Genomic DNA, 26,176 nt, shown 5'->3' on the forward strand with positions numbered 1-26,176 from the left:
AAAGGACGACTTTGCTCCTTTTGGGGATTGCTAATTTAGGAGAGCATTTCTCTGAAATATCTCAATTGGATTAAGCTTTTTTTCAATTGGATGTACATGACAACACAATTGTGAATGTACTCCTTGCACTTGCAGTTGTCTTTACTAGGTACTATTGGCTACATTTGCTCACTATTTGAACTCACTAACATGTCAAAATTTATACGAGTTTGATCCACATCTGCAAAACAGGGCAATCTTAATCCATTCTTTTATGTCACCAAGTTCTGATAGACTCAGTGAAATCCTGATCTTCTGTTGTAGTTAAAAAAAAGTTTCTCTTCAAAATCTTGCACATCATCAAAGTCTGTCTGTGGAATCTGCAGTGATGGATCATCAAAACTGAGAGTCCATTAATATGATTTTGATTGATGTAACTTTCTGACTGTGGTAACATACTCAACTTTCTTTCATCTGCACATTCATTCCTAAGCTTTGAAGACGGTAATCTCCATTCTCTAACATTTTTTTCTGATGCCCTGCATTCTCTAGATGTACACAATGTTTTGTTTGTTCTGTAATGTCAATGATTTTAAGTTTGAACAGGGCTGTGTATATACCATTCGTTGGTACCAACTTGCCATAGGAGAGGGTGGGATTGGAAGGGAAAACTCATCTGCAATTTATGATATGCTTCCATAGATTTGCAATTCTTTGATTCTCACAAAATTAATTCAGGTTGTCCCTCACCTCCTGTACCATCAATAGTTTCTAGTGTTTTATTGAATCGCTAGCAGCACCCTCTGCTTCTTCATTTTGTATCCTCCCTTACAATTAAGTGTTCAGTTTAAGGCTGTTTTTTTTAATCCCAGGCCAGTCTTGTATCAGAAATCTGAAGAATTTATTTCTTCATGCATTAGTTCTGGTTCCACTGCTTTCTGTCACTTATATAAATGATTTGAAAGTGAACATAGGAGGTACGGTTAGTAAGTTTGCAGATGACAATTTAATTGGAGGTGTAGTGGACAGCAAAGAAGGTTACTTCAGAGTACAATGGGATCTTGACCAGATGAACCAAAGGCCGAGGATTGGAGAAGGAGTTTAATTTAGAAAAATGTGAGGTGCTGCATTTTGGAAAGGAAAATCAGGGCAGGACATATACACTTAATGTTAAGGTCCTGGAGAGTGTTGCTGAACAAAGAGATCTTGGAGTACAGGTTCATAGTTCCTTGAAAATGGAGTCGCAGATAGACACAATAGTGAAGGCGGCATTTGGAATGCTTGCCATTATTGGTCAGTGCATTGAGTATAAGAGTTGGGAGGTCATGTTGCAGCTTTGGTTAGGCCACCATTGGAATACAGCATGCAATTCTAGTCTCCCTGTAATAGGAGGGATGTTGTAAAACCTGAAAGGATTCAGAAAAGATTTACAAGGATGTTGCCAGGTTTGGAGGTTTGAGCTAAAGGGAAAGGCTGAATAGGCTTCCCCAGAGCATCAGAGACTGAGGGCTGACCACATAGAGGTTTATAAAATTAAAAGAGGCATGGATCGGGTAAATAAGGTCTTTTCCCTGGGATACGGGAGTTCAAAACTAGAGGGCATAGGTTTAAGGTGAGAGGGGAAAGATTTAAAAGGAACCTAAGGGGCAACTGTTTCACACAGAGGGTGTTTCATGTATGGAATGAGCTGCCAGAGGAAGTGGTGAAGATTGGTACAATTACAACATTTAAAAGGCATCTGGATGGGTATACGAATAGGAAGAGTTAAGGGGAAATTTGGGCCAAATGCTGGCAAATGGGACTAAATTTACTTAGGATATCTGGTCGCATGAATGAGTTGGACCGAAGGATCTGTTTCTGTGCTGTACATCTCTATGACTCGATGAATTCAATATCAAAGTTAACATAGAAGTCTATGGCCTGTTTGATTCAAAATTCAGAATCAAAGAATAGCCCAGATTGTCCTTAGTAGCAATGTCTAAATGGGATCATTGACAATATTAGTGTAGGGCAATGCATTTGTGGTATACAACACAACCATACTAATTTCTTCAACCAATAATCTTGATGTCACGTATAGAGGATGAAATTTATGTTGCACTGTTAATGATCTGCATTAAATGAAATAGCATTCAAAAATTCTAAGAGCAATATAGTATTTACCTCTGCCTGCTTGTTAGGATCTGAGAATCACACCAAAGATGAAGTCACAACATATTACTCCACTTCATTCAGTAATAAACTTTTCTTTTGAGTGGATTGGAAGGATACCCACCAATAATTAATGTGGATATACAGATTGCTAGCTAATAATATCATGGACACCCAATTACTATTTTAAACAGAGGTGAATTAAACAGCATTTATTTGACAAATTAAAATGCATTTATTTCAATGCAAGGGGTGGGATAGGTAAGCCAGATGCACTCAGGGCATGGGTGGGAACATGGAACTGGGAAAACATCATGATACTACTTGGAGAGGATCGTCCTGGGCAATCGCTTTGATCATATTGTGCTATGGGCATCTCAATAGTTAGCATGAAATTGAGGATCAAATATGTGGGGCGATTGCAGATATCTGTAAGTTTAATAGGGTTGTATTGGAAGGGGATTTTAACTTTCCAAACATGAATTGGAACTGTCATAATGTTAAGGCCTTGGATGGGTAAAAATTTGTTAGGCGTGTTTATGAAAACTTTTTTCATTAATTTGTGCATGGCCCTACTAGAGAAAGGGCAAAACTCAACTTCCTCTTGAGCAATAAGGCAGGGACAGTGGCTGAAATGTTAGTGGGGGAGCACTTTGGGACCAATGACTATAATTCTATTTGTTTTAAAATACTTATGGAATAGGATCAGGCTGGTGACAAGTTAAAGGTCTAAATTGGAGGCGAGGCCAATTTTGATGATGTTAGACAGGAACTTTGAATCGGGGTGGCTGTTTGCAGATAATGGGATGACTGGCAAGTGGGTGGCTTTCAAAAGCGCGATATTGAGATTTAGGGCAGCGTGTTCCTGATTGTGAGAAAGGCAAGGCAGGAAGGAGTAGGGAACATGAGATGAGTAGAGGTGCTGAGGCTCTGATCAATGAATGCTGTCAACTACAGCCAGCTGGAATCAAATGAATCCTTTGAGGAGTATAACATATGTAAGAGTGCAATTAAGAGGGAAATCAGGAGAGCAAAAAGGAGTTATGGGGTAACTTTAGATAAAGTAAAGGAGAATCAAAAGAGATTCTATGAGTATATTAATGGCAAAAGAGTAACTGGAGAGAGAATAGGGTCCCTTAAAGATCAGTAAGGCCATCTATATGTGGGACTACAGGAGATGGGTGAGATCCTAAATGCATACTTTGCATAAATATTTACTGTGGAGAAAGACATTGAAGCTAGGGAACTCAGGGAAGTAAATAGTGATGTCTTGAAAAGAGTCCAGATTACAAGGGAAGTGCTGGAGATCATACAATGAATAAAGTTAGATAAATCTCTTGTATAGGGAGAGACTAAATAGGCTAATGCTTTTTTCCCTGGAGCGTCAAAGCTGAAGGATGACCTTACAGAGATGTATAAAATGATGAGGGGCATGAATAGGATGAATAGGCAAGATCTTTTTCCGAGGGCAGGGGAGTCTAAAACTAGAGGGCCTAGGTTTAAGGTAATGCTGGCAAATTGGACTAGGTCAGATTGAGAGTCAGGAGAAAGTGAGGTCTGCAGACGCTGGAGATCAAAGCTGAAACTTTATTGCTGGAACAGCACAGCGAGTCAGACCAAGAGTTCCCATGCTGTATGACTCGATGAATCTATGAGTCTAAGTGTATCCCAGAATATTGTGAGAATCTAAGGAAGAAATTGTGGGACCCCCTAACAGAGACATTTGTATCATCAATAGCCATGGGTGAGGTGTTGGAAGACTGGAGGGTGGCTAATGTTGTACCATTATTTGAGAAAGATTGCAAGAAAAAGCCAAGGAACTATAGACTCATGAGCCTGACATCAGTGATGGGTAAGTTGTTGGAGGGGATCCTGACAGAACGGGTCCACGTGCATTTAGAAAGACAAGGATTGATTAGTGATAGTCAGCATGGCTTTGTGTATGAGAAATTGTGTCTCACAAACTTGACTGGGTTTTTTGAAGAGGTGACCAAGAAGACAGATGAATGCAAAGTGGTCGACATTTTCTTATGGACTTTGGCAAGGCCTTTAACAAAGTTCTGCATGGTGTACTGATTAGTAAGTTAGATCAAATGGGATCCAGAGAGAGCTAGCCAATTGGATACAATTGGCTGGATGGTAGGAGACATAGAGTGGTGATAGAGGGTTGCTGTTCAGACTGGAGGCCTGTGACCCACGGTGTGCAGCAAGGATCGGTGCTAGTTCCACTGTTGTTCATCATTTATATAAGCGATTTGGATGAGAATGTAGGAGGCATGGTTAGTAAATTTACGATGATATGAAAATCGGTGGTATAGTGAACAGTGAAGAAGGTTATCTAAGAGTACAATAGGATTTTGATTCAGCTGGGCCAAAAGGCCAAGAAATGGCAGATGGAGTTGAATTTAAATAAATGTGACATGTTACATTTTGATAAGACAAACCAGGGCAGAACATACACAGTTAATGGCAGAGTCCTGAGCAGAGTTGTAGAACAGACACATCTGGGTGCAGGTACATAATTCCTTGAAAGTGGCGGAAGTGGCATCACAGGTAGACAGGATGATGAAGAGAGCTTTTGGCACGCTGGCTTTCATTAGTCAGAACATTGAGTAAGGAGCTTGGATGTCATTACAGTTTTACAAGACATTTCTGAGGCCATATTTGGAGTACTGTGTTCAATTTTGGTCGCCCTGCCATAGGAAGGATGTCATTAAATCGGAAAGGATGCAAAAAAGATTAAGAAGGATGTTCCCAAGATTGGATAGTTTATATTATAAAGACAGGCAGGATAGATTGAGACTTTTTCCCTGGAGCGTAGGAGATTGTAAGATGACCTTATAGAGGTTTATAAAATTATGAGGGGCATAGCTAAGGTGAATAGCCAAGGTGTTTTCCCCAAGGCAGGGGAGTCTAGAACCAGAGGGCAGAGGTTTAAAGTGAAATGGGAAAGATTTAAAAGGGACCTGAGGGACAACGTTTCCACTCAGAGGGTGGTGCATATACAGAACAAGCTACCAGAGGAATTGGTAAGGTAAGTACAATGACGACATTTAAAAGACACTTGGACAGGTACATGGATAGGAAAGATTTAGAGAGATATGGACCAAAAGCAGGAAATTGTAAAAAGTTCAGTTTGGGAAACCTGGTCGGCATGGACATGGGGTCTGTTTACATGCTGTATGACTTTATGGTTCTAGTGGCAATGTCCTGCTACCTGTCATTGCGTTCCTGCCACACATCATTGCATTCCTGCTGGTTGGCCAGTTCTACTTTCAGCCATGTGCTGATTTCAATTGAGAACTTGATTCAAACTACACGATTGAGGACCTGGAGTTTAAAGCTGCAATGAAACCCTACCACCCACAATTAATATTGGTATCAATAAATGGAAAATAGTTTCGCTCCTTGATAAATATAATTTCTCTTTTTGCAGCTCCAGCGCAATAGCAGTAGTAAAGATTCTCAGAGTGCTGCGAGTATTAAGACCTTTGAGAGCCATTAACAGAGCAAAGGGATTGAAGGTAATTGATCTCTGCATAAAATGATTGTTAAATAAATTCTGAGTACAGATGTGGGAATGTATAGGGGTGTCATTTGTAATCATGCTTGAGACATGTTCTGATGGTCCAACTGGACAAGTCAGCTCCTAGAATGAAATCTGGCTTGATAGGTCATTTTTCTTTTAGTTACTGTGGTGATCAATCTCTGAACCGCAGTTACATTATTTCATAGGGTACATAGGCTACATAATTTCTTTAATAACAGAACAAAAAAATGATTACACAAAAAAGTGATCAAAATATACAACACACTCAGAAAAATCTTAAAGCACACAAAGACAAACTTTCAACCTATTTCCTAACACTATCTGTGGACAAAGTACCCCATCTCTCTACTCCTTAAGCTGCTACTTAACTGACTCCTGATAGTTTTCCTGCATAGATTATGAGACAATTCGCTGAGTGTTTGCTAAATCTGCCATATGAATCTTCAATAACTTTGGGAGCTTACATTTTCTCAGTTCCAATAGCCTGTAGGTTTCTAATCAAGCTTACGTACTAGGAAGTTTCACAAGCTAAATTTTTCTACAGAGGTAACAGTATTTTCCCTGAATTGACCAACTGTAAGGAGACAAAACTAAACTTGTTTCTAATTTCATACAGGCCTCCTCTGAATTGGCCTATAACTTTTACTCTCTGGTTTTTCAAAGTAAAATCAATCCTTGATTATTCTGTACTGAAAACAAGCCAATGGCCTTCTATGTTTATTCTATTTGCTCTAAACCTCACACTGTAATAATCTTATTCTATGAACAGTACCGGAGCTTGCAGTCATTTGCTCTGACACATTCTAAATCGGGTCACTGAAGCAGAAGGATTCTCTGACTTTGTTTTTCCTTAAAATCACATCACAAAACTCACCCATACCCATAATGCTATTATTTTGACGTACAACTTGTAAAATGATTTTTCTTTATGCTGCAAAGCCCAAACACAGATTGTGTAATTGCTTTATGAACTACCTGCATAATCGAGCTTCCAATCACTTCTGAAGTTCCTTTCAAGTCACACATCACCCTGACTTGTATTTATATAATTGTTGCTGAGCAAATATCCTGGAACTTTTCCTAAAAGGAGAGTGTACCTTAGTGTACCAATTCATTGAAAGCTGCTTCCTAACTTTTTCTCAAAAGTAAGTGTTACAATACCTGTAAAGACTGGTATGTTTTTAAAAGAAAGTAATTCCAACAATTCTCATAGAAATAACCAAAGGACAGGATTTCAACTTTTAAACTTTTCACGCAACAAATAAAGTTCAGCAAAGATCAATTTTTAGTTACCAAGCATCTGATAAATCAGATTAAAACAAAAAAGGGATGTTTTGCATTAACTAAGTAATATAACCAAAATATACTTTACAAAATGCTTTCACTCTGAGCCACATTTCTAGCAAAGAAGAAGCATTAAAGTGACCATCTCAAAATCTTGGCTGTCCAGCTCATCACACCCTGCTACGTCAGGTTAAAATTTTCAGTATCATTCAGTAATAGTTCTACTTTCCCTGAGTTCTCTAGATCCAATTATCACTGGTATAGCACAGCTTGTCGAACCCCTCTCTCCCATTAATCACAACGGTCCCAACAATCCAGAATTCTAGACACTCCTTCATTCAGTCCATTTAAATAATTCAAGTGGCTCTGGTAAAAGTGCTTCCCTCATGGAGATTTGCTGCTTCCTTCATTTCCCTCAAGCTGGGAAGATGTGTTCTTGGGAGCTATCTAATTTTCTTTTTTGTCTATGCCTCAACAGCCATGTTTCTCTAACTCTGTGCTATGATGAGAGGTGCTAAAACTGTCATTCGACACCTCAATGCATTTCATTTGAGCTTCTCTTCCTATGACAACCTGAGATCACATGGGCACTTCTTAAAGAGGTATTTCCCAGCAATTCCAGTTACACAAATTAGTTACAGAATGCCCTGCTGTACTTTAAACTAAAGGTATATTTTAAATTATAACCATGTTGCCAAAGTTCAGTAGTCATGACAATGCCTTTGAAGCAACACCCACATCCCACAAGTGATTAAAAGAAGTTGTATTTTATTAACAACATAATTTTTTTAACCTTTGAACTTCACAATAAATTTCAATTTGTTTAAAAATGTTTGCTAGCTTTGAATTTAGATTTTAGCAAATTACATTTAACTAATGAAAAATAATAAATCAGTCATATTTGTTACTTTTCAGCACGTTGTTCAATGTGTGTTTGTGGCCCTGAGAACCATTGGTAATATTGTGATAGTCACCACATTACTACAGTTCATGTTTGCTTGTATTGGTGTGCAGCTCTTCAAGGTAAGATTGAATTAATATTTATTTTGTAAATTAGTTAATTACTTCTGACTACTCATTCTTCCATTTATTTTCCTTGTTTCCAATTTCTCTGGTTCATCCCCATACCTTGTAGAAAGGTGATCTGATCTTAGTGCTCTTTGTCTCACTGAACCCAGAGCAACAATATACATGCAACTAACTTGAATGTGCATCCCCGTTGCCCTGATTATATATATTTTTATGCACAGGATCACAAGATCATTGTCATTACAACAGTCCCAGCTTTTACTTTGTTGTTTATAGTGAGGTCACTGTTAGGCGTCTCAAACCTGTGTGCTGTACAGCTTAACTCTGTTGACATTTTGAAATTAAAATATAAATTTTAATATATTGACTTGCACAGTCACAGATTTCTGATTTCCAAAGTCTGAGAAGAGGGCTAGTAGAGAACATGTCAATCTTCCTCTTGTTGCCCTTAGCAATGCCCAAATAGCAAATAATTTGGATAAGTCTATCTGTTATTCCATTCTCATAGTATGGGAGGCATCTAACACCCTAGCACAATGGATATGTAGACCTCACCATACTACCTTTTTGCTCTTTGGTAATCAGGTAGACTGGATTGAGTTTTATCAACTTCTTGGAAGAATTGATGTGGAGAATGTTACAGAATACCTCTTGGAATGACTTCTCAGCATGGTCTCACTCCCCATTAAGTTTCCCAAACGTGGGCTGTCAATGAAATTAAAAACCAACATACCCGAGGCAAGCAGACACTTAAGACCTAAATCATTGGCACTTTCAGAGAAGGAGACAAGCTTTCTGATATCACAAGGTCTGCATCCCACATCTACACCATAGCAACACTTTGGAGGCAGTTTGCCTGAGGGAAAGAGAAAAGCAATCTTGGTTGGAGCACATGCTATATCAATGATTGCACAGCTTGAAAGTAGTAACATTGCAGATAAATGCAGTCATGTGGAAGTGTTCTTGCCTCCAGTGATGCCCCTGACACTTCATCTCTTTAAAATGTCATCCACACCCATTCATGACAGACTCTATTTTGAGTCTGTGCCAACAAAAAAAAAGACTGACAGGTTTACAAAGACAGCTTGCATAATAAATCTGCTTTTCGTTACAATGGAAAAAGATTGATACACAAATGATGGAAAAGATCTTCAAAGTTATCTCCCCTGCCAGAGGAGAGTCAGCCCTTATCTGTCTTTCCTGAATCATTCCTGGAATTTTTGAGCTATTAACTTAGCTTTCACCTTATAGGTCTTATATGGTAGAACTTTTGCCATCTGTGTGACAAAGTAGGTTGACTTCTAACATTAATTTTTGAATTTAGTCAGAGTTCTTTCCAGTTTTGTAACTCTCAATTTAGCCCCTTATCATCCTATCTTCCATTCTACTATTAGCCACAAACAGCTCTCAATCATTTATTTTTATTAATTGACCAATAATTCACTTCATTGCTTATGCTACTCTATCACTTTGTTCTACTGTAGCCTTTCATGTTGAGATTTCACTGGACTATTGCTAGCAGGCTATCTGCTAGAAATTGTCTTCTGTGTGTGTTTTTCCTCCTAAATGAATCACTCAAATCAAAGCTGGAAGTACATTTTCTAGTTCTCCACTCTTGTACCCCTGCTGCCAATCACAACCACGGCCCTCACTTCTTGTCCTTCATGTTGAACATTTAGCCAGTTTTTCATATTTTTCCATAGACTTACCTACATATTGCACTATTGTGGCAACTCTCCAGTCATCTGACTCTGTTGGATGATAAACCATAAGTAAACCACCAGTGAACCTACCTGGCCAGTGGATTCAAACATGAGATTACACTTTCACGTTCTTCACAATAAGTATATATTTCAGTGTGTGTTTCTGAGCTCTTAGGTCCTACCCCTCTCTTTCAAATTGTAGAAGTCATGGCGTTCCTAAGTATGTGTTACTTCATCATTAATACCTTTCCCTACTTTCTCAGAGCTCAAACATTTCTAATGCATCACCACTACTCATGAATACTGGACATTTAGAGTTTGATTCTGTTGTATAATGAAAATGACCCCATCGCATCTAATGATTTTTACTTTTTACATGCCTTTTCTATACCCATGTCCTTTTCAGATTAGATTCCCTCCAGTGTGGAAACAGGTCATTTGACCCAACCCTCCAAAGAGTAACCCGCCCAGACCCATTTCCCTCAGACTAATGCACCTAATGCAAGGGGATGGGAACCTGAGGTGTAGTTGCAGTGCACAGGAAGATGAGACTAGAGAGGACAGGGACAGGATTTCACAGTCACAGGATTGTGCTGGCAGAAGCAAGCTGGTTTGAAGTGTGTCTACTTCAACGCCAGAAGTATCCAAAATAAGGTAGGAGAGCTTGCAGCATGGATAGGTACCTGGGATTTCGATGTTGTGGCCATTTCGGAGACATGGATACAGTAGGGTGAGGAATGGATGTTGCAAGTTTCAGGGTTTATATCTTTCATTAAGAACAGGCAAGGCAGTAAAAGAGGGGGAGGTGTGACCTTGTTAGTCAAGGCTAGAATGACAGTGACTGAAAGAACTTTGGATGAAGACTTGTCTACTGAGGTAGTGTGGGCTAAGATTAGATACAGGAGAGGAGAGGTCACACTGCTTGGAATTTTTTATAGGCCTCCGCAGAGTTCCAGGGAGGTGGAGGAGAGGGTTGTCATAATTATTCTGGGTTGGAGTGAAAGGAACAGGGTGGTCATTATGGGGTACTGTAACTTCCCCAACATTCACTGGAAATGCTACATCTTTCCTACGTCGGATGGATCAGTTTTTGTCCAATGTGAACACGAGGTTTTCCTGACACAGTATGTTGAAGGGCCGACAAAAGGGGAGGCCGCACGGGATCAAGTGCTTGGTAATGAACCAGGCCAGTGTTAGATTTAGTTGTAGGTGAGCACTTTGGAGAGAGTGACCATAATTTAGTTACGTTTAGTTTAGCAATGGAAATGGATAGGTATATGCCACAGGTCAAGAGTTATCGATGGGGCAAGGGCAATTATAATGCAATTAGGCAAGAATTAGGATGCATAGAAAAGGGTAGTAAAATGCAGGGGATGCAGACAATGGGAATGTGGAGCTGGTTTAAGGAACGGGTATTGCTTGTCCTTGATAGGTTTGTCCCTGTCAGGCAGGGAGAAAGTGATAAGGCAAGAAAACCGTGGTTAACTACAGAAATTGCATTTCTTGTTAAGTGGAAGAAGGAGGCTTATGTGTTGATGAGACAAGATGGTTCAGATGAGGTGATAGAAAGTTACACATCAGCTAGGAAGGATTTAAAGAGAGAGTTAAGAAGAACAAAGAGAGGACATGAGCAATCTTTAGCAAATAGAATAAAGGAGAGCCCTAAAGCTTTCTATAAGTGTGTGAGGAATAAAAGGATGACTAGGGTAGGAACAGGGCCAGTCAAAGACAGTGGGAAGTTGAGTGTGGACCCTGTGGAGATCGGAGAGGTGCTAAACGAACATTTCTCATCAGTTTTCACTCAGGAAAAGGAGAATATTGTAGAGGAGAAGAATGAGATGCGAGATATTTGACTAGAAAGGATCAAGGTTAGTTATGAAGAGGTGTTAACAATTCTAGAAGGAGTGAAAGTAGACAAGTTCCCTCAGCCGAATGGGATTTATCCAAGGATTTTCTGGGAAGCTAGGGAGGAGATAGTAGAGCCTTTGGCTTTGATATTTGAGGCGTCATTGTCTACAGGTTTAATACCAGAGGACTGGAGGATTGCAAACATTGTGCCCTTGTTCAAGAAGGGCAGTAGAGATGACCCAGGTAGTTATAGACCAGTGAGTCTTACTTGTGATGTAGAAAAGGTTTTGGAAAGGACTATAAGAAATAGGTTTTATAACCATCTAGCAAGCAACAATTTAATTTCAGATAGTCAACATGATTTCGTCAAGGGCAGGTGTGTCTCACAAACCTCTTGAGTTTTTTGAGAAGGTGACCAAGCATATTAGATTAGATTATTTACAGTGTGGAAACAGGCCCTTCGGCCCAACACTGACCCGCCAAAGCTCAACCCACCCAGACCCATTCCCCTACATTTACCCCTTCACCTACCATTATGGGCAATTTAGCATAGCCAATCCACCGAACCTGCACATTTTTGGATTGTGGGAGGAGACCGGAGCACCCGGAGGAAACCCACTTAGACATGGGGAGAATGTGCATACTCCACACAGAGTCACCTGAGGCGGGAATTGAACCCGGGTCTCTGGCGCTGTGAGGCAGCAGTGCTAACCGCTGTGCCACCGTGCTGCCCACAAATAGGTGAGGGTATGGAAGTTGACATGGTATACATAGACTTCACTAAAGCCTTTGATAAGGTGTGCCACAAGGATCTGTTTTGGGACAATTGCTGTTTGTCATTTTTATAAATGACTTAGACCCAGGCATAGCTGGATGGTTTTGTAAATTTGCAGATGACACTAAAGTCGGTGGAGTAGTGGACAGTTTGGAAGAATGTTACAGATTGCTAGGGGACTTGGATAAATTGCAGAATTGGGCTGAGAGGTGGTAAATGGAGTTCAATACAGCTAAATGTGAGGTGATTCACTTTGGGAAGAATAACAGGATGGCAGAGTACTGGTTCAGTGGAAGGATTCTTGGTAGTCTGGATGTGCAGAGGGATCTTGGAGTCCATGTACATAAATCCCTGAAAGACAATAGACAATAGGTGCAGGAGTAGGCCATTCTGCCCTTCGAGCCTGTACCACCATTCATTATGATCATGGCTGATCATCCTCAATCAGTATCCTGTTCCTGCCTTATCTCCATAACCCTTGATTCCACTATCCTTGAGAGCTCTATCCAACTCTTTCTTAAACAAATCAGAGACTGGGCCTCCACTGCCTTCTCGGGCAGAGCATTCCACACCCCCACCACTCTCTGGGTGAAGAAGTTTCCCCTCATCTCTGTCCTAAATGGCCTACCCCTTATTTTTAAGCTGTGTCCTCTGGTTCAGGACTCACCCATCACCCATCAGCTGTTTCCTGCCTCCAGAGTGTCCAATCCTTTAATAATCTTATACATCTCAATAAGATCCCCTCTCAGTCTTCTAAACTCAAGAGTATACAAGCCCATCGCTCCAATCTTTCAACATAAGATAGTCCAGCCATTCCAGGAATTGACCTCATGAACCTATGCTGTACTCTCGCAATAGCCAGAATGTCTTTCCTCAAATTTGGAGACCAGAACTGCACACAATATTCCAGGTGCGGTCTCGCCAGGGCCCTGTACAGCTGCAGAAGAACTGCTTTGCTTCTATAGTCAATCCCCCTTGTTATGAGGCCAGCATGCTATTAGCTTTCTTCACTACCTGCTGTACCTGCATGCTTGCCTTCATTGATTGGTGTACAAGAACACCCAGATCTCTTTGTACTGCCCCTTTACCTAACTTGACTCCATTTAGGTAGAAATCTGCCTTCCTGTTCTTGCCACCAAAGCGGATAACTATACATTTATCCACATTAAACTGCATCTGCCATGCATCTGTCCACTCACCTAACCTGTCCAGGTCACCCTGTAATCTCCTAACATCCTCCTAAAATTGCCACCCAGGTTGATACTGCTGTTAAGGTGCCACCCAGGTTGATACGGTGTGTTAGGTTTCATTGGTAGAGGGATTAAGTTCCGGAGCCGTAATATCATGCTGCAACTATACAAAATGCTAGTGCGGCTGCACTAGGAATATTGTGTACAGTTCTGGTTGCCATATTTCGGGAAGAATGTGGAAGCATTGGAAAAGGTGCAGAGATTTACCAGGATGTTGCCTGGTTTGGAGGGAAGGTCTTATGAGGAAAGGCTGAGAGACTTGGGTCTGTTCTCATTGGAGAGAAGTGGATTTAATAGAGACATACAAGATGATCAGAGGGTTAGATAGGGTGGACAGCGAGAGTCTTTTCCCTAAGATGATGACGTCAGGTTGTTTGAAGAGCATAGCTGCAAATTGAGGAGTGATAGATTTAAGACAGATGTCAGAGGCAAGTTCTTTACTCAGAGAGTGGTAAGGGCGTGGAATGCCCTGCCTGCCAATGTAGTTAACTCAGCCACATTAGGGACAATTTAAACAGCCCTTGGATAAGTATATAGATGATGATGGTATAGTGTAGGGGGATGGGCTTAGATTAGTTCATGGGTCGGCACAACGTCGAGGGCTGAAGGGCCTGCTCTGTACTGAATTGTTTTATGTTCTATATCACATTGCAATGTGATAAGTTCTACAAGGAATTCATATTCCTTATTCACACTTCTGCCATCCTTTAAAAGCAGCTTTAATTGTCCACCTTCTTAAATTTATCAACTATTGATCACATTTCATAGGCTTCCAGCAAGTCATCCTTTTTGTAACTTTGCCTATAAAACCTCTGGTCACTATCCACTTAGGAAAATGCACTGTTTCTCAATTCCCACTGTTTCCAGGGTTGTTACAAAATTTAAAGATTTACTCAAATCATTCAGTGTTGCTAACCTATCTCTCTGATTGACTGAGAAGAACAGAATACACTAACCAGCTTTCTGTACACAACAGACCACCTTCTGTAACTCTGCCAGCTTAAGCTGTGTCCACTTCCTAAACTGAAAATGTGGTGCTGGAAAAGCGCAGCAGGTCAGGCAGCATCCAAGGAGCAGGAGAATCGACGTTTCGGGCATGAGCCCTTCTTCAGGAATCCTGAAGAAGGGCTCATGCCCAAAACGTCGATTCTCCTGCTCCTTGGATGCTGCCTGACCTGCTGCGCTTTTCCAGCAACACATTTTCAGGTCTGATCTCCAGCATCTGCAGTCCTCACTTTCTCCTCCACTTCCTAAACCCCAAAAACACCTGTACCTAGACACAGGCAAACAACAAACAAACGTGGATGTTATAAGTGACGGAAAAAATATTCAGGAAACATTGTTCAATGGCAACATTCCATAGAATTCAATGATGTATCCCTTTTGCTTCTGCCAAGTCCTTCTGATCTTTGTATCCAAGTCCTTTTGGTTCTTTCCTGAAGACACAAAAAGTGGTTGACACATTAATTCTTCAGGGCAAAAGTGAGGACTGCAGATGCTGGAAATCAGAGTCTAGATTAGAGTGGTGCTGGAAAAGCACAGCAGGCCAGGCAACATCAGAGGAGCACGAAAATCAATGTTTCAGGCAAAAGCCCTTAACCAGGAATGAAGGCAGAGAGCAGCCGGGGTGGAGAGATAAATGGGAGGGGGTGGGGCTGGGGAGAAGGTAGCCAAGAGTACAATAGGTGGATGGAGGTGGGGGTGAAGGTGATAGAGAGGAGGTTGGAGCAGATAGGTGGGAAGGAAGATTGGCAGGTAGGACAGGTCATGAGGATGGTGCTGAGCTGGCAGATTGGAACTAGGGTAAGGTAGGGGGAGGGGAAATGAGGAAACAGGTGAAGTCCACATTGATGCCATGGGGTTGGAGTGATCCGAGACGGGAGATGCAAGCACTGAGGAAGCAGATGTGGCCGTGGTAGCGAGTCTGTTTTAGGACATGGTTGAAGAGCTTCAGGGCAAAGGAGATGACCTGGGGGTTAGTCACTAGTTAGTGACAACAGTTTAAAACATATTTTCGGGAGAGATTAGCTACCTTTCAATTCTTGATTAAGTAGCTGCAGAGAGGAAAAAAACAGGAATGCTTTCTTTTGCAGTCTGCAGACATTCTGCCTCTGATTTGATTTGATTTATTGTCAAGTGTACCAAAGTACAATGAAAAGCTTTGTTTGCAAGCAGTACAGGCTGATCATAGTAATCAAGGGTATACAGATCACAGCGTGAAAAAAAAATTGGGCAGCGTAAGGCATATGGGTTATGCCACACAGGACATCAATAATAACATCAGCATTATTTGAGGTTAGAGAGTCTATTCATCAGTCTAAATGGCAGGGAAGAAGTGTGTTTGAACCAGCTGGTGCGTATGTTCACGCTTCTGTATCTTCTACCTGACAGAAGAGTTCTAGGAGAGCATTACTGGAGTCAGATGGGTCTTTTTGATGTTGGCAGCCTTTCCACAGTAACAAGACATGTAAACAGAGCCCATGGATGGGAGGTTGGCTTCTGTGATGGTCTGGGCTGTGCATACCGTCTTATTGTAATTTCTTATGGTCCTGGACAGAGCAGTTGCCATACCAGGCCATTGTGCACCCAGAAAATTTGCTTTCTGTGGCCCATATGTAAAAGTTGGTGAGGGTCCTTATGGACATGCCAAATTTCCTGAGCCACCTGAGGAAGAGGCATTGTTGTGCCTTCTTGACCGTCGCATCTATGTGGGAAGTCCAGGACACGTTGTCGGTTATCGTCACTCCAAGAAATTTGATGCTTTCTCCCCTCTCAACCTCTGCTCCATTAATCTAGATGCAGGCATGCTCTCCTTCTTTCTTTCTGGAGTCAATTGTCAGTTCTTTAGTTTTGCCAACATTGAGAGAGAGATTGTTATCATTGCACTGTGTCTATCCCCTTTCTATATTCTGACTCATCATTGTTTGATATCTGTCCTATCATGATGGTGTCATCAGCATTTGTTCCGAATTTGACAATACAGTCATGGGTTTACAGGAAGCACAGCAGGGGGCTGAGAACGTATCCTTGGGGGACTCCAGCATTGAGGGTTAACATGGAGGAAGTGCAATTGTCCATCTTCACTGACTGTGGTCTATGGGTTAGGATGCTGAGGATCCAGTTGTATTCTTGAGACACAAGTTGTCATCTGCCCAGAGGCCAAAGCCTGTTGAAGGCTTTGCTTCTGTTTGAAACAAGAGTGAACTTTTTGCATTCTTTCCAATATGAAGGGATTGAGGTTAATCTTCTGCTACTGTGTTTAACAGACCAAAATCCATATGTTGAATTAGGCAATAAAAGACTTCTGGAGATTTTGCAAAAATTTGATTGTAAATCTACAATTTACACAAAGACAGGTTTTGTGTCTTTCCTGTCTGGATCCTTTCATTGTCCAGAAGCCAGCACTTCCCCTGTTGTGTCGACTGTCCCCAGAAACTCTTGCCTGTACCATCATCCCTACCTTTCCATACCTCAACTGTCCAACTGGGGATAAGCTAGTAAATAATAAAAACTACCCACCGGGGCAGTGTGATAGTAAACAAAAATAAAAAATAACAAAGAAAATAGTGGGTAGAAAATCAAAATATGCATTCCCAGGTCAGTATATCAGTGGAAACTGTTTACTTCCTCTGTCAGAACACCTGTGCACAATTAAAAGAAAACCTAACTCCTTTTTTGTAATTTGCTTAAAACAGGTATTTTAGTTAATCAACCTATTCAGATATTTATTACTCACCTGTGAAGCAGGTAGAACTTAAACTCTTAACTCCCAGTTCAGAGGTAGGGACACTACCACTGCACCACAAGACTCCTACTGGAGCAGGTAGGAAATGCAAAGTACAATGGTCATCGTGCCCCGACTAATTCTGAGCTGTTTTGGTTCACCTGCATTTCTAATATAGTCAGTAAGGAGGTCCTGCTTCAGTTAAATTGGGAACTAGTGAGGCTGCAACTGGAATACTGCGCACAATATTGGTAATTAATTAGGAAAGATATAAGTGTGTTGGGATAGTTCAGAGAGGATTTACCAGGCTAATACCTGGGATAAGACGGTTGTCATATGAGGAACGTTTGGACTGGCTAGGCATAAACCTGTTGGAGTTTAAAGGCATAAGAGGTAACTTGATTGAAGCATCTAAGATCCTGGTGGATCCAAAGAAGGCAAAGTTTCCTCTCATGGGAGAATCTAAAACTAGGGGTCATTTAAAAAAAAAATTGTTCACCAATTTAAACAGAGTTTAGGTGATTTGTTTTGTTCTCGCAGTGTTAGAGTCCTTGAAACTTAGTTCCTGAAAAGGTGTTGGAAGTAGAGTTATTGAATATTTTGAAGGCAGAGGTAGATGGTTCTTGAAATTCAAAGGGCTAAATGATTTTTAGGGTTGGCAGGAATACAGATTTGAGGTAACAATCAGATCAGGCATGATCTTGTTGAATAGAGGAGCAGGCTCAAGGGACTGCATAGCCTACTCCTGCTCCTAATTTGAATGTTTGTACAGGATTAGAAAGTGAAGGAAGTTATTTTTAAAGATATTTTTGATCTTGCCACTTCTGTGGCATATTTACTTCACATTCAGTACAAGTACAGGAATCTGACATAGCATTTGAATCAGAAGGCAATTACTGAGATCCTATTTCATGAAGTTAACAGATGAGTGACAGAATTCTGATGGTACCTTCTGAACTTTTTATTTTAATTAGCCTAAGTGGATATGTTTGCTGACACCCATGTACTGCCAGTTATTAAGCACGATATTAAACCAATTATTGAAAATTAAAATGAAATACATTTATTTATGTGAACACTGTAAAATACCATTATCACAATATACTGGTTTATTGTTGTAGGATCATTAATTGGTATTTGTAACTAAACTACCACCTGAATACATGTATTTTAAGCGAATCTTTGAAAATTAAAAAAAGGACTTAATTGAACAAATTATTTTTGTGACCCACCATATTGATTAGTTAAAATGGTATCATTAATTGGTATTTAGAACAATTTGTAACTATATTTATAAGAAATATCACTGTTCTTTGGTATTAGCAAGCACAACCTTTAATTGCTGTATCTGACCTTGCCTGAGTTTGCTGTTTGCACTTACATAACTGGCAAATGGTGCTAACTTGGCCATTATTTTCATACAGTATTTGAGCCTATAAGTTTAAAGATTGTACTGCCATTATATTATTTCATTGTCAATGTAAATACAAAATTCATTATAATAATGAATGGGGGCGGCATGGTGGCTCAGTGGTTAGCACTGCTGCTTCACAGCACCAGAGTCCCCAGGTTCAATTCCAGCCTTGGGCAACTGTCTGTGTGGAGTTTGCACGTTCTCCCCGTGTCTGCGTGGGTTTCCTCCGGGTGCTCCGGTTTCCTCCCACAGTCCAAAGATGTGCAGGTCAGGTGAATTGGTCATTATAAATTGCCCGTAGCTTTAGGTGCATTAGTCAGAGGGAAATGGGTCTGGATGGGTTACTCTTCGGAGGGTCAGTGTGGACTTGTTGGGCCGAAGGGCCTGTTTCCACGCTGTCGGGAGTCTAATCTAATCTAATGATACATGCATTGCAAAAGAAGTGCAGGATTGTCATAGTTCCCAAACATTTGAGCAAAATGTGAAGAAAGAATATTTAATTGGAACTCATAGTTTGGTCTAGCATCACAAGTGTCATAAACCCATATCACCATATTTCAGTTGTGATCATGCTAATTATCACTAAATTAATGACAGACTCAGACATTCCCATTCACAGACCTTCATTTAGAAAGCTGTTCTAAATAACAATCAAAAGAACTGTGGTAGCTGTAAATCAGAAACAAAAACAGAAGTTGCTGGAAAAGCTCAGCAGGTCTGGCAGCATCTGTGAAGAGAAATGAATGTTAACGTTTCAGGTCTGGTGACCCTTCCTCTGAACAGTTGTTCTGTTGTATTAAAGCAATTGGGGAGAGAAACTGTTACAAAATGTTTGCAATGTTGGCATTGATAAGAAGACTCGAAGAGTGTGGTGCTGGACAGAAAGAGCAAGACAGGCAGCGTCCGAAGAGCAGGGGAATCAACGTTTCGACCATAAGCCCTTCATCAGGAGAATACAATATGGGCAATCACAAGCTAAGTTTATGATCAGAAAGACAAAGTGCCATTCTCTGGTCTAATATTGAGTTCAATGAAGTAGAATAAAAACAAATACCAAGGTTGAGTTGAGTGAAAAATTGAAATGGTAAAGGATGGAGAACTTAGGATCATACAAACTGACAAGATTTGAGACATGCCAATAGCTAGGTTGTGACATCTATATCCAATTATTGCAGAATTTCTTACTAAATTATATAATAACTTCTCTATTTGATTGCTCTGATGAAAGAAAGTACAGTAGAAATTATGTTTCCCTTACTTTGTAATGGTATTTTAACTTTTATTACATTTTATTTCAAGGGGAAACTCTACACATGCTCAGATGGATCCAAACAGAGAGAGTTTGAATGCAAGTAAGTTAATTGTAAATATGTGTGCATTGTAATAAAGGAATAACCAACTGGTACTTGTTAATGTATCAGAGGGTTTTTTTAGGTGAGGCTCCTGACAACAATCCTTACTTATTAGGAACGAAAATTGAAGAATTGAGCACTGAAATCATTGTATATGATGTGCAGCATTATGGATTGCCCAATGATGAAAATGTGTTGTTAATCTAGATGATATTTAAACACAAGCACAAGAACATTCTGCAGTTTTCTAATCAATTGAACTACTGGCCCTCCTTAAAGTATGGTTTTACAGTTGTATTACATAACACTTATTTGTGTGTGGAAAGTAGATTGCTGCTGTCAAAGTTTAGATACGTTTATGTAGCAATGTAATGAGTCTGAGTTTAATCAGTATTTTTTTTTACAGTGGAGATATCTAGTTTAGCTAATTTTGTTGCTAACAAATATATTGAGAATATCTGTTGCATTTAATGCCAGCTGGATTATATGAAGTTAATACTGTTACATTATGTTGTTTGTGAAAATGTTGGATACTGTACTCTTAGTAAGTTATATGGCTAGAAGTAGCAATCCTTTTGCAGTAGCCTTCATTTATATACCATTAACTACATATATATTTACTTAGCAAGTAATCATTTGATAGTACAAAAATATTCAGGATTGCCAAGAAGACACATTTTGTCAAAATTGTTTGTCTTGAACTCATGGGGACTCTGAAGAAATACTAATGTAAAGCGGAAACAATTCTTATGCTGCAAAGTTGGAAAGTGGACGCTCCTCTTATACAGTACAATTGATTTATTTTCCTTTACATTGGTATTATTAAGCATAAGATCTGAACCACTGTTCCTATCTCAGATTCTCCCCATCCTCATGTGCTCATGATATTGTGCTCTCTGTTCATGGTTAGTAACTGGTGTTATTGACACTCGTCAAGATCATATGTAAGTTTTGGCATTTATCACCAGCAAAAAAAAAGAAATAATTATAACTTTAAGCAAAGTTTCATTATTAGGAGATGGAAGGCAAGAGTAGACATTTGCTGGGTACAATAGGTTCTGTTATATCCTGTGTTTCTTCAACGTGAATTGGCTTTAACAGGATTGAAGAATTTAGACTGTTACTTGTAGAATGCGAATTTTCCTTACCCATATTGGCTAGAACATGATTCCAGCCCCATTAGTTTAATGATGCTATAGTGCAATTTTTTTATAACTTGAGATCACACGAGATGGGAACTATCGAGTTGTATCAGAACCAAATGTATTTGACTAATTTTGTTGTGTACATTAATACAAGAGCTGTCTCGTTGTATATTTCCCCAATTAATCCCTTTCCTATTCTTTCAAAACATTTAGTAGCATGTCTAAGATTGCATTATCAACTTTTACGGAATCACAGGGACAATCTACTGCTGAAGTACCTTAATACTTTGCTCATAGAGATTTTTAAAAATACTAATTTAAGAAAAATAGATTGTAAGGATTATCTTAGTATTTTGTAGAATTTTTGAGTAAAATAAAACTGAAGTATTATTGAGGGAACTGTCTGGTAGGAGTTTTGCCAAATTTGTGATTTAGGTGATCAGTCTGGGGTATTTCACTAATCTTATTATCAGTAATTTCAGGATTGCTCACACGATCACACATTAGTGATCATAGAGTCATACAACACAGAGGAGGTCCTTCAGTCGATTGAGTCTATCTACGCTTTTCTCATTTTCCAACATTTAGCCTGTAGCCTTGAATTTTATGACATTTCAAGTGCTCATTCACATTTTTTAAAGGCGGTCTGGTTTCCAAACACTTTAGCCCTCCCAGGCAGTCCATTTCAGACTCTCACTACTCCTCCACTCTCCTGTAAACCTCTTGCCATTCACAATAAAATTATACCTCCTCTTATTGATCCTTCAATTAAGGGAACAGCTACTTCTTATCCATTCTGCCCATGACCCTCATCATCCTATACACCTTAATCAGGTCCCCCCTCAGCTATCTCCGCTCTGAAGAAAATGACCCAGGCCTTTTCTAGCGTGTCTTCACAGCTAAAGTATTCCAACCCACGTAATATCCTGATTAATCTCCTCTGTAACTCATCCAGAATAATCACATCCTTCTTTTCATGTGGTGACTAGAACTTCTCGCAATACTACAGTTGTGACCTAACCAAAGTTTTGTACAGTTCTAATACAACTTCCCTACTCAGTTGTCGTCCAACAGGTTTATTTGGAAGTGCTAGCTTTCAGAACGTTGCTCCTTCATCAGGTAACTAGTGGGGCAGGATCATAAGACACAGAATTTATAGCAAAAGATCACAGTGTCATGCAATTAAAACGATATATTGAACAAACCCAGATTGCTGCTAAGTCTTTCATCTTTTAGAATGAATTCTAGGTTTCGGTTAAGATACATTACAATCTACTTCTGCCAAAGCCGTGCTGACCATCCCTGATCAAACCTTACCTTTCCAAGTGAAGATAAAAGATTTTCTCCGTAGTTTCCCTACCAATGATCTTGAAAAGTAGAACGATATTAGCTATTCTCCAGTCTTCTTGGCATCTCCCCTGTGGCCTGAGAGGAATTAAAAATTTGGGTCAGTCAGAGGCCCTGTAATTTTCTCCTTCACCTCCCATGCAGCCTTGGATACAACTCATCTGGACCTGGGATCTGTTCACTTTTAAGCCTGACAAAGCCTCCAGTATCTCTTCATTCCCTCTGACAATAACGGAGCTCAAGAAACCCATTGTTCCTCTCCCCAAATATGTACCTACATCTTCTTTCTCTTGAGAGAAAAGAAAAGTATAGTACTCATTTAATACCTGCCAACATCCTCTGATTCCACATGCAGATTGCCCCTTTGAACCCTGATGAGTCCTACCCTTTCCATAGTTATTCCTCGCTCTTAGTGCACTTTTAGCCTTTGTGATTCTCTCTAATTTTACCTATCAATATTTCTTCATGCCTCTTCTTTACTTTCCTAATTGCATTCTTGAGATCCCACCTTTGCACTTTCTATACTTCACTAGGGCCTCCATTGATTTGCTTCCTTTGCACCTGCTAAAAGCCTATTTTGTCCTTTTCATTTAATTCGAAATATTTCTCGACAGCAGCATTCTCTGGGCTTGTTGTCCTGCATCTCACTCTAAGGGGAACGTGTAGGGCATGTACTCACCACGCTTCCTTGTTGAAGTAACAAACATTCCCCACTGCTCTGCTGTAGAGTTTCCCACAAGTAGCTGAACCCAGTCTAGTTTGGCCAGATCCTGCCTTATTTTAATAAAATCTGCGTCCCCCCTCCAAACGAAAACTCTCTTTGCAGACCATCTCTTTCCTTTTCCAATATAAACTTAATATGTTGTGGCCCCTATGACTAAAATGCTTCCCCACTGCCACCTCAAATAGCTGTCTGTCATCACTCCCCAGAATTAGGTCCAGCGCTGTGCCGTCCTGAAGAAATGTGTTGATGTATAAAACTCCCTTAAACACATTTCAAGAAATCCACCCACCCTCAACTGTTTACACTGTGACTATCCCAATTAATGTTCTGGAAGTTGAATTGCCCTAATGTAATTACCCCATTATTATTATTTCAACTCGAATCAATAGAAATACCCCCAAATAATTCTAATAATTTATTTTTCTTAAATTAGTATTTTTTTAATATGCCTATGAACAATGATTTGTTGGAAGTGCTTCAGCAGTAGATTGTCCCTGTGATTCCATAAGAGGTGATAATGCAATCTTAGACATGCTATTAAATGTTTTGGAAGAATTGGAAAGGCAATAATTGGGGAACTGTACAGTGAGACAGCTCTTATATTAAACTACACAATAAAATCAGGCAAATACCTAGCAAATGTCTACTCCCAATGGCGCTAACAAACCTATTCACAAAGATGTTGGTCCCATTGTGGTTCAGCAGCAGACTGTCCCCTTTTTACAGGTTCCATTTTCCTCAGAAATGGTTCCAATGCCCCTGAAATCTGAAACCTCCCTCCTGCATGAACGCCTGAGTCACGCATTCATTTGCCTTATTTACTTATTTCTATACTCACTAATATGCAGCACCAAAAGTAATCCAGAGATTACAATTTTAGAGGATTGCCTAGCTCTCTGAATTCTTGATGCAAGACATCATTCTATCTGTATTGTTTGTGCCACAACCTCTGACCTATCAACATCACCCTGCAGCTGTTCAGTGATAACCTTGACCCTGGTCCAACGGGGCAATACATGGTCTCAGAAATGGCAATCGCACACCTCATTATCAAGTCACCTACCACTATTTTCTTTGAACTTTTGCTCCCCTCTGCCTGTGCAGCAGTACCACCCTATGTGCTTCTTTCTCCAGTGGAATCTTCACTGTCATCCCTTTCCAACACAGAATGACAGTTATAAAGTGGGATGGCCTCTGGGACTCTTCTATCTACCTGACATGCTCCTTTCCTCTGCCTGATGGTCACCCATTCTATGCCTGCAGCTCCTCAGTCTGCAGTGTGACTACCTCAGAAAACATGCTCACCATATTGTCTTCAGCCTTGTGGATTCACCTCTGTGCCTCCAGCCAAGTCATGTTTCAGGACATGGCGTTCGAGCTGTTCGAATTGGTGGGACTTCCAACAAATGAGGTCATCCAGACTGCCAGAAGCAATTAGGAATTCCCAAATGCTGCAAATAGTATACTTATTGGCTTGGGCTTCCCTGTTATATTCAGTTAAATTAAAAAGCTTAATAAAGAAAAAGCTATGCTCTTACCCTGTAGACCTTATGTGCAAAAAGAGAAACACTATGAAAGTAGTAGAAAAATAGTATAAAACACAATAGAATATTAAAAATCGGGAAGAATGGTCAAAAAGTCAGAAAAGGTAGAAATTAGCTGTAGTTAGCACTGTTGCCTGACAGTGTCAGAGACCCAGGTTCGATTTCCAGCCTGAGGCAACTCTGAGTGGAGTTTGCACAGTCCCCTCCATGTCTGCATGGCTTTCCTCCGGGTGCTCCGGTTTCCTACCACAATCCAAAGATGTGCAGGTTAGGTGAATTGGCAATGCTAAATTGCCCATAGTGTTCAGGGATGTTTAGGTTAGGTGCGTTAGTCAGGCGTAAATGTAGATTAATAGGCCGGGGAATGGGTTGGGTGGGTTACTCTTCAGAGGGTTGGTGTGGACTTCTGAGTCGAAGTGCCTGTTTCCACACTGTAGGGATCCTATGATTCACTGTAGCTGTGAAAAAAAGAGGATTGATCAAGCAATTATATGACTAAAAATGTGCCATAGCAGGGAGGCCAACACATTTCTGAGGCATTTGGATTTTTTTTCTTGCACAAGTAAACTTGTTCAAGCTGGACAGACTACATCATAACTGAACTGGGATTAATATCCCTGCAGTGAAATTTGCTAGTGTTGTGGTGGGGGAATTTAAACTAACTTGTCAGTGGGATGGGAATCTGAAAAATCAAGTTAGAAGGACATAAAAGTGACAACAGGAAATATAAAAGTGGCAAGTGAAATTAAAAGGTAGGTGAAATGAAGGCAAGGATCAACTAAACTTTGAATGCGAAATAATGCCAAAAAAATAAGTAAGGGCACTCTACCTGAATGCATGAGACATTCTTGATATTCTTGGCTTCTTCTGCTGCTATTGGCAATTTTGTGAATGGTCTCAAGTGGTTCCAAACACATTAATAGTCCTGCTATTGCTGATCCATTCATCTTAACAGGTAGAATATTTGTGGTTTCCAAGCAGAGTTACCATAGCTAGATTTCATCATGAATGTACCAGTACAAGGAATGGGTGACCCAGTGTATGCAGTCAGTTTTCTGTTGTAGGTTGTGTCATTGAATTCCAATGATACAGGTGCATATTCTTAGGAGTATTCCTTAAGAACATTAAGAATTAAGTTTTCAGGTATCTTATGGCCGTGAGCATGTGTTTACCAATTTTCTTCATATTCATTATGCTACGAATGGCAAACACTTCTAACTTTTGACTTTGTCCACACTGTCTGTCAAACTCACAACATAGATACCTTGTTAAAGGCTTGCCCACTCTGAATCTTAATCCTGGTCTGTTTTGCTGCAAGCCTTATTTATGTGTGCATGTTTACACAAATCTCCAGTTA

General features: G+C 40.1%; 1 protein-coding gene across 1 annotated transcript in view; it reads left to right on the forward strand.

Moving 5' to 3' along the window:
• The window catches only part of cacna1c (calcium channel, voltage-dependent, L type, alpha 1C subunit), an 890,104-nt gene that overhangs the window by 621,101 nt on the left and 242,827 nt on the right, over window positions 1–26,176 (forward strand). Inside the window, exons 23-25 of the mRNA XM_043708872.1 lie at window positions 5,567–5,654; window positions 7,880–7,987; window positions 20,007–20,059. Coding sequence (XP_043564807.1) covers window positions 5,567–5,654; window positions 7,880–7,987; window positions 20,007–20,059 — 249 coding nt within the window. The remainder of the gene's footprint in view (window positions 1–5,566; window positions 5,655–7,879; window positions 7,988–20,006; window positions 20,060–26,176) is intronic.

Source organism: Chiloscyllium plagiosum, chromosome 19, assembly GCF_004010195.1.
Source record: "Chiloscyllium plagiosum isolate BGI_BamShark_2017 chromosome 19, ASM401019v2, whole genome shotgun sequence".
NCBI classification, from domain to species: Eukaryota; Metazoa; Chordata; class Chondrichthyes; order Orectolobiformes; family Hemiscylliidae; genus Chiloscyllium; species Chiloscyllium plagiosum.